At 49.1% G+C, this 8,529-nt stretch overlaps 1 protein-coding gene and 1 long non-coding RNA gene across 24 annotated transcripts in view; one reads left to right on the top strand and one right to left on the bottom strand.

Annotated features, from left to right (window-relative positions):
* The first annotated feature begins 104 nt into the window (after positions 1 to 104).
* Positions 105 to 8,529, top strand: part of LOC147353121 (uncharacterized) — a 10,412-nt gene continuing 1,987 nt past the window's right edge. For 3 of the 4 annotated variants that reach the window (XR_015145417.1, XR_015145415.1, XR_015145414.1), the window contains exons 1-2: positions 105 to 840; positions 4,247 to 4,353. This is a non-coding gene — a long non-coding RNA (uncharacterized LOC147353121). Of the gene's footprint in view, positions 841 to 4,246; positions 4,354 to 5,230; positions 5,899 to 8,529 lie in introns of those variants that run through there. The other variant, XR_015145416.1, reaches the window with a different exon arrangement.
* The window catches only part of SPIRE2 (spire type actin nucleation factor 2), a 26,854-nt gene continuing 20,668 nt past the window's right edge, over positions 2,344 to 8,529 (bottom strand). For 6 of the 20 annotated variants that reach the window (XR_015145388.1, XM_086350407.1, XM_086350411.1 and 3 more), the window contains 3 exons: positions 4,039 to 4,066; positions 3,216 to 3,347; positions 2,344 to 3,021 (listed from right to left, as the gene is read on the bottom strand). Coding sequence is in view for 11 of the 20 variants with exons in the window: in XM_086350407.1 (XP_086206533.1) it covers positions 2,809 to 3,021; positions 3,216 to 3,347; positions 4,039 to 4,066 (373 nt within the window). In the remaining 9 variants the exon portion in view is untranslated. Of the gene's footprint in view, positions 3,022 to 3,215; positions 3,348 to 4,038; positions 4,067 to 5,973; positions 7,249 to 8,529 lie in introns of those variants that run through there. The other 14 variants (XR_015145386.1, XR_015145390.1, XM_086350408.1 and 11 more) reach the window with 5 other exon arrangements.

Genomic DNA, 8,529 nt, shown 5'->3' with positions numbered 1-8,529 from the left:
CTGCGCATTTAAGGCGCGGTGGCGCGAGGCTGGCGTGTCGCGTCTGCGCGCTGCTGCCTTTCGGAACTTCCTCTCTGTTGTCGATAGTATTAGAAAAGGCTCTGACACTTCCGGGAGAGTTCTCGCGCGACTTGGGAGCCACACGGGCTCGTGTCTCTGGGTCTTCTGGGCGGGGTGGGGCTCCGAGCCTCCAGCCTGCAGTGTGGGTCGGCTGGGTCCAGGCAACACCTGGGGTAGGCGGGGCCATCCGTGCCGGCCGCCTATGAGGCTGCCCGCGAGACCGTTCTGTCCTCCTTAAAAGTAGGCGTCTCCAAGCTGAGGAGCTTCCCAAAGTTGCGGACTGGACATGCTGAAGATGAAGGTCCTTTGGACAGGTCCTTTGGACTCCCCTCCCCGGACAGGCTGAAACCGACCCTTAGGGTCCGCCCTAGGAATTTGCCCTTGTCGTCATTAGTGAGTCCCCGGTGATTCTTCCGCATATCTGGATGGGGGAATCCGTGATCTAATGTGGAGGCTCGCCACTCTGGCCGTGTGTCATAACCTCCCAGGGCGGGCGTGGAGTGGGGGCGGTTTACAGTGAAGGTCGACGCCTCCCCTAGAAATACCGACGTGAGATCTTCAGGGGACTAGGACGTGCAAGCAGATTTGAGAAACCCTGCCCTGCAGAGCTCCAAACGCGAGGGCAAGATAATCTTGATCTGCGTGGAAATGGGCCCTCCCTCCCTGACGGAGGAGAGCAAAGGGCCACGGTCAGTCGGACGACTCTGACTGCGGCACCAGGCCGATCCCTGTACTGAGTTCTTACGTCGCCCTAGAAGGTCGATATCCATCCGTTTATAGGTAAGGGAACTGGCCCACGTAGAACGTAGGTCTTTCTTCCTTCTTGCCTGCGGTTCCAAAGCTCAGATGAGGAAGACTGCTGGCGAGGACCCAGAGGGAGGCAGGGGTGTGTGCCAGTGCCCACACCGCTGGTCGGATAGCCATGCTAGTCCCTGGGACCTGGGGCTCCTTCACCGTGGCTGGCACGTGGCTGCTGCCTCAACCCCCACCCCGGCCCCAATCCAGCCACTAAGAGTTAAGTTCACACACAGTACCTCCAGGCCACCCTCCTGTGCAGGGCTAGGCTAGTCCCAGATGTGACTAGCTTATGCAGGCTTGTCATCTCACCTGTGGATGGAAACGTGGGGGTGTCACCTAAAGCTGCTTCCTGCTCTGCTGTCCCTAAGTCCCTAAGACTGCCCAGGAACTGTGAGGGGTGCCCTCCCTGAACAGGAAACTCTGGGCCTGAGTCTCTCCCAGTATTCCCAAAGGCCTGGCCTGAGCTGGAAGCTTGGTTGTGAACAGTTCTAGAGCAAGCACCCTCCCTGTCAGGAGGTACATTAGGTGAGCGGAGGTGGGGCAGGTTTGCTGGGTGGACACTACAGCTTGCTTCCCCTGGGTTCAGCAGGAGGCGAACCCATAGCAGCCAGGCTGTAGGAGCACTGGGAACCCTAGACCCTCCCTCCTGACCTCACCTTGGAGCCATATGGGCCCTCCTGGCTTAGCCCAGCTGTCCCAAGGTGGCTTTCATTTCACGGTATCCCTGTGAGGATTAGAACCCAAGTCTCTCCTTATTGGGAGCATGGACCTGCATGTGTCCCCTGCCTGCTTCCTCACCTGCAGGATTATCTGCCCTAGGGGATGTTATCGCCCTTGGAGGTGCTTTCTCCTTGTTGGCTGTGTGACTGGGCGCAATTCCTTACCGTCTCTGTGCCAGTTCTCTCAATTTAAAATGGGAATAATACTCCCTGCACAGGAAGTGCTTAGAACAAGTCTGGGAACTGGATGTTGTTCCTGGTTGCTCTCTCTGTGTCACTCAGTGTCCCTAGATCCCAGCTGGGGAAAGAAAGCAGTTCACCGGAAGGCCCGACTGCTGCACGTTCTGTCCCTTGGGGTCTCCTCAGGCCTTAGAGCCTGGCATCCAGCAGGCCTGGCTGTGCATCTTGTTCAGTTCCCTCACCTCTTTGAGCCTCAGCTTCCTCATCTGTAAGATGGGGTGACCACAGAAGCCCACTGCAGAGCACCTGGGTGCCCACGCGTACATTCCCCCCAGCTCTGCAGGTCCTGAGCGAACCCTCTGCCTAGACAACAGCAGTAGAGATCTGGGGGACGAGGCCAAAGGGTCTCCCAGGCTGGCAGGTGATAGAAAGCAGGCTGAGTGGTCGTCACACACGCAGCCCTGCTGGCCGTAAGACCAAGATGGCCAGGTCATGGAGTAAGCCTGAGCACCCTTGTGTCATGACGGCCCTCGGAGCACAGGCCCACTGCTGCAACTAGAGAGCTCAGTTCACACCCCACACCGGAGACTGTGAGACCACCTTTATTAGGCCAGGAGTAGCCATGGGTACAATCTACGGAGTGCCTTCCCATACCAGGGCCTCCAGCATCACCAGGGCCCCCGGACCAGCACCACCCCGGCACCTCTGAGTGTGCTCTGCTTACACCCACCTGCCCCTCCTTGTCTCAGTGAGAAGACCTGCTCCCACCCCACCCAGGGAATCCTGAGAGGAACAGTCTCCCCAGGGAGGGTCCTGGAGTGAGCTCTGGGGGCCAGGGGACATGAATATAAATATATAGGCTGTGTGTATATATTATATAAACGTATGTATATATGTACATGCACATCAGGAGGACAGGGGTTCTTGTCCCAGGATGGAGACTCATCCCGGTCCAGGCCTAACCCAGCTCCTCCCTGGAGGCATGGCCGTCTGGGGGCACCTTGAGAAGTATCTGCCATGCAGCCCAGGGGCTACAGGACATCACTTGAGGTCAAGTGTCCAGGTGTTCGGGACATACAGGGACTGGGTCTGGCGGGCACGACGTGGCGTGGTGTTGAGGGCCTCCACGCTCCTGCGGCTGGAGTGCACCACATCCGCCACGAACCCGGTGCAGTCGCTGCACACGTCCTTCATGACACAGCCGTGGGTGTACATGTGCGGGAACTCCTCCTCCACGTTCCGCCACTGCAGCCCTTGCAGGGATCTGGGGCAAGACAGGGCCGTCAGGGGTCTCTGCCCGAGCCTCTGCGTCCCCTACACCCACGCCAGGCAGAGCAAAGCCACCCCACAAAAGCCCTTCCTCTGGAAGAACTGGGACTCCGGGCTCTGAGCACTCTGCCCTCCTCCTTCCCCAGCAGAGAAACCCCCGCCCAGCTCCCGGCCCACCAGGAACATCACCAAGGGCAGCACGCACTGGAAGGCGTCTCTTCTCTGTGTTGGTGTGGTTTTGGCAGTTGACATCCTCTGAGGACTCTCAAAGCCCAGTGTGTAGACAGGGATGTGAGCAAACTTCTTAGAAGGCATCTTCATCTGCAATACAGAGAGACACTCCAGGCACCCCACTCCCCCGAAAAAAGGCCACCTGCCCGGCCAGCAGAGGACCCTGCCTGAGGTCACTTGTTCCCACATGCTCACTGGACGCCCCTTCACACCTGGTGTTTGAAGGCATGGTTCCCTTGCCTTGTAGAGCAAAGTGTGCCTTTTTAACATGCCAGGGGTAGCCCAGTGGCCTGTATGTAACCATCACTTAACATTGAGAGGGGTCATAAAAGGCAAGGGTTTGAAAATCGTGGTGGTAAAAACCCCTCAAACAGATGACTATCTCTGGGATAAAGGAGAGGTAAAGGAGTGACACCCGAATTGCACCCCAGGTGTACACAGACGCCACAAGCTGCTGCATCTAAAACGAGCCCTTCCAGAAACACTCGAGGACTGTGGTGCTGGAAGGAGACTTTAGAGAAGAGTTTCTTGGCACTGGGATACTAAAACAATATTTGTTTAAAAAAAGAACCATCCACAGGGTCTTTACACTGCAGTCTTGGGCAGTGTAGGAGTGGGTTCTTCCTGGAAGGAGAAGATGAAAGAAGTGACTAGTGAGGGGGGTCATCAGACTCGAGATAGCAGAGCCTCTGTCAACCCCCGACCTCATTCCCGGACAACCCAGCCAGGCTGCAGGACGCTCAGGACACGGGGCCTCGCTCTGACCCCAGGTGGTCCTCACCTTTATGCTACAGGAGTTGCAGACGGCTCTGGAGAGGAAAGAAGAGGGTTAGTAGGGTCAGCTCAAGGGGTCTAGCACGCAGGCCAGGCCAGACTGTTGCCGCCTTCTGCTTGCTCCCTGGCTAGATCAGTGTTTTACTCTCATTTTACTCCCAAATCTTGCTTTTCTTTTTACTTAGCTCCACACACAAAATACTCCTTCCTTCCAGGCTCTTTCTGGGGACCACGGATCTGCAGTGGAGGGTGCCTGACTTCCCCCACACATGAGCACTGCTGCAGCCAGAGGGCCGTCAGGTGACATGCCCAGCTTTAAGCCGTGAGTAACGTTTATTTCCCATCCACATGTAATTTCAAAAGTACATGCCTTTTTATTGTAAAAATTCAAACACTAGAGAGAATTTTAATTTAGTCATGAGTCCTCTCCTGTATAGCCCATTCTGGAGATGCTCCCTACTAGCACACTTTCCATGCTCCAGATCTAAGCATAAATGAATAAAAACATACATTTAAAATAAGAGTACAATAAATGGAATGGGGTATCCTGTGTACTATCCTATAAAGATACACCAGGGTTCTTCTCCACATCAGTGCAAACTGTCCAAATTCATTTTTTAAAACAAGGGACCATATACTCTTAGAGGGATGTCCCATACTTAATCTGCCATCAACAGACCTCTGTATTCATTTGATTTGATTTCACTGTGGTCAGGGAACATACTGTGTATGATATGAATCCTTCCACATTTCTGAGACCTATTTTATGACCCAGAATACAGTCATGTTGGTGAACATTCCATGTGTACTTGACAAGAATGTACATCCCATTGTACGGATTAGTTTCTGTAAACATCACGTAGGTTCAGTTGGTGATGGTGTCATTCAAATCCCCTATACCCTTAGTTTTTCATTTCTATAATTATAACCATGGATTTAGCTATTTTCCCTTGCCGTTCTGTCAACGTTTTGTTCCATGTATCTTGAATCTCTTGATAGGTACAGAAAGTGTTCAGAATTATTTCCTCCCTCTATCACCATGAAATGAACTCCTTTAACTCTGCTAATATTCTTTGCTCCATATTCTACTTTGTATGGTATTAACATACCAACTCAGGCTTTCTTTAGACTACTCTTGGAATGGGGTATCTTTCTCCATCCTTCTTCCAATCAATGTGTGTCTTTTATTTAAACTACAGGTCATAGGAATTCCCTGGTGGCCCAGAGGTTAAGACTCCACACTTCCAATGCAGAGGGTGTGCATTTGATCCCTGGCAAGGGAACTAAGATCCCACAAGCTACATGGCACAGCCAAAAAAAAAAAAAACAAACCAAAATACACGACTTATAGACAGCAGATTGTCTTGCTTTCTTTAATCAATATGGGAAACTCTTTTAATTGGCTTGTTTAAGCCATTTATGTTTAATGTAATTGTTGATACAGTTGGGTTTAAGTCTGTCATCTTGGGATTTGTTTTCTTTCTGTTGTGTTTGTTCTTTTTTCCTTTTTCTGCTTTCTGTATTGAGTATTTTTTTTTATGATTCCGTTTTATTGGGTTGGCCAAAAAGTTTGTTTGGAAAAACCCAAATGAACTTTTCAGCCAATCCAGTATATTCTTTTTGACTTAAAGGCTAATTCAGTGGTTGTGTTTGGGCTCACAGGATCATCTTTAACTTATCAGTTTCCTTCAAGTCATATTTTACCATCTAATGTACAGTATAAAAAACTTTTAACAGTGTATTTCTGATCCTCACCTTCAGTCTTAATGATATTGTTAGGATGTTTTTACTTATACATCTGTTAGAAGCCCCAAAATACATTTTTTATTACTTTTTTGCACTCCTAATAAACTTTGTTTGGATGGCAGACTGAATTTTACCTTGCTGGGTGCTAGATATTGGCTTACCGTTTGTTTTTTTCTCATTTATTTATTTTTGGCTGTGCTGGGTCCTCACTGCTGCATGGGCTTTTCTCTAGTGCAGAGAGTGGGGCTCACTCTAGCTTCGGTGCACAGGCATTTCACTGCAGTGGCTCCTGTTCTTGCGGAGCCCAGGCCCCAGGGCACGTGGGCTTCAGTAGTTGCAGCTCCCAGGCTCTAGGGTGCAGGCTCAATAGGTGTGGCACATGGGCTTAGTCGTTGTGTGGCAAGTGGGATTCTCCCAGATCGGGGATCAAATCCATGTCTCCTGCCTTGGCAGGCAGATCCCTTACCAGTAAGTCATCAGGGAAGCACTGGTTTAGCTTTTAAGGAGGCATAAGAAGAGAATCTTTCATGTTGGGAGAGTTACATCTTAGCAGCTACTGCTCCTAGTGCTCTTATTCCTTTGTGTACATTCAGATCTCCATCTGGCATCATTTTCATTTTGTGCAGCAGGCCTCGTTTACCATTTGTTCCAGTATGGGTCTGCTGGGGGCTTTCGTATTTCTCGAAGTGTCTTTACTTTTGCCTTTGTTTTTGACACAAATATTCTTGTACAGAATTCTAGACTGACCACTTTTTTCTTCTTTCAGTACTTTAAAGACGTTGTTCCACTGACACCCTGCTTGTAGTGTTTCGATGAGAAATCTGCAGTCATCTTTATCTTTCTCTATACACAACATGTTTTTTATTTGCTGACTGAATTTAGGAATTTCTGTCCTTGTATTTTTCTTTATCATTGGTTTTATCATTGATCAATTTGATTGTGTGTTTTGGTGTGATTTTATTCATGTTTCTTGTGCTTGGGGTTCAGTGAGTTTCTTGTGGGTTTATAGTTTTCATCAAATTTGGAAAACCTTTTTAGCCATTATTTCTTCAAATACTTTTTCTGTCCCCACATCTTTAGGGACTTTCTTTACAGCTGTATTAGGCTTCTTAATGTTACCCCACAGCTTGCCAATGCCATTTTCAATTCTTTTTTTCTGTGTGTTTTATTTCAGATAGTTTCTACTGCTGTATCTTCAAGTTAACTAATCTTTTCTTCTGTACATTACTCTAAATGTCTAATCTGCTATATATCATCCAGTGTAATTTTTTTCATCTCATACATTTCATGTCTAGATGTTTGTTACTTCTTTATATCTTCCATGTCTTTAACTTTTTCAAGGTATAAAATGCAGTTCAAAAATTTTAATGTCCTTATCTGCTAATCCTATAATCTGGGTCAGTTCTCCATGATTTGATTGGTTTTTCTCACCATGGGTCATGTTTTCCTGCTTCTTGACATGCCTGATAATCTGCAATTAGATGACAGGTGTTTTATCTGGCTTGATGCTGGGTATTTTTTTACTCCTATTCTTGAGTTTTATGGGCTTCCCTGATAGCTCAGTTGGTAGAGAATCCACCTGCAATGCAGGAGACCCCAGTTGAATTCCTGGGTTGGGAAGATCTGCTGGAGAAGGGATAGGCTACCCACTCCAGTATTCTTAGGCATCCCTTGTGGCTCAGCTGGTAAAGAAGCCGCCTGCAATGCGGGGAGACCTGGGTTCGAACCCTGGATTGGGAAGATCCCCTGGAGAAGGGAAAGGCTACCCACTCCAGTATTATGGCCTAGAGAATTCCATGTATAGTCCACCGGGTCACAAAGAGTCGGACACAACTGAGCGAATATATGTAGACACATAGACTTGAGTTTTATTCTAGGAAGCAATTAAGATCCTTGGGAATAGTTTGGTCTTTTCTGGTCTGACTTTGATTTGTTAGTTCTGGAGCAGCACTCAGTCTGCTGCTGCTGCTGCTAAGTCACTTCAGTCGTGTCCGACTCTGTGCGACCCCATAGACCGCAGCCCACCAGGCTCCCCCGTCCCTTGGATTCTCCAGGCAAGAACACTGGAGTGACTTGCCATTTCCTTCTCCAATGCATGAAAAGTGAAAAGTGAAAGTGAAGTTGCTCAGTTGTGGGGGCGCTTATTCCTGGTAGTGAGGCAAGACTTTTTTGTGATTCACTCAGCAGCCCGTTGAGTCACAACTTGCCACCTTGGTTGGTGGGAACAGACACTATTCCTGGTATTGCTCCTTTAAATCTGTAGGACAGGGTCAGTAGACTTTTCCTCTAAAAGCTCAGATAGTCAACATTTTAGGTGTGACTAAATGAATAATAAACAAGTGGGTGTGACTGTGTTGTAATAAACTGTATTTCTAAAATAGGCAGTGGGCCAGGTTTCCACAGCCTCAGTCATTTCCTTCATGTTTGTGCTGATCAGAACTCTGAATATCCAAGGAGAACCTTGTGAAGGTCTCTGAGACCTGCTTCCTGGAGAACCCTCTCCCCTCTGGAGATCTGTGCTGTGAACTCTAGCTGCCCGGGTACCCCTGTTCTCAGCTGTACCTCCTCCACCGCAGGAGCTGAACAGGCCTGAGTCCAGAGCTGAGGCAGTCGTAGGACAGAGCTTACCCTGTCTGCTTTCTGGTACTTGCTTCAAACCTGATTGGTTCTTGAGAACCAATGTTTTATGTCTTTGCATCTTTTTTTTTTTTTTTGGCCGTTTCCTGTGGAAAATGCCTGTTCTGCTTCCTAT

This window comes from Bos grunniens, chromosome 18 (genome assembly GCF_055505025.1).
Source record: "Bos grunniens cultivar Pamir isolate PY7600 chromosome 18, Bosgru_T2T1.0, whole genome shotgun sequence".
NCBI classification, from domain to species: Eukaryota; Metazoa; Chordata; class Mammalia; order Artiodactyla; family Bovidae; genus Bos; species Bos grunniens.
Note: the sequence above shows the minus strand (reverse complement) of the source record. Positions and strands in the feature narration are given on the sequence as shown.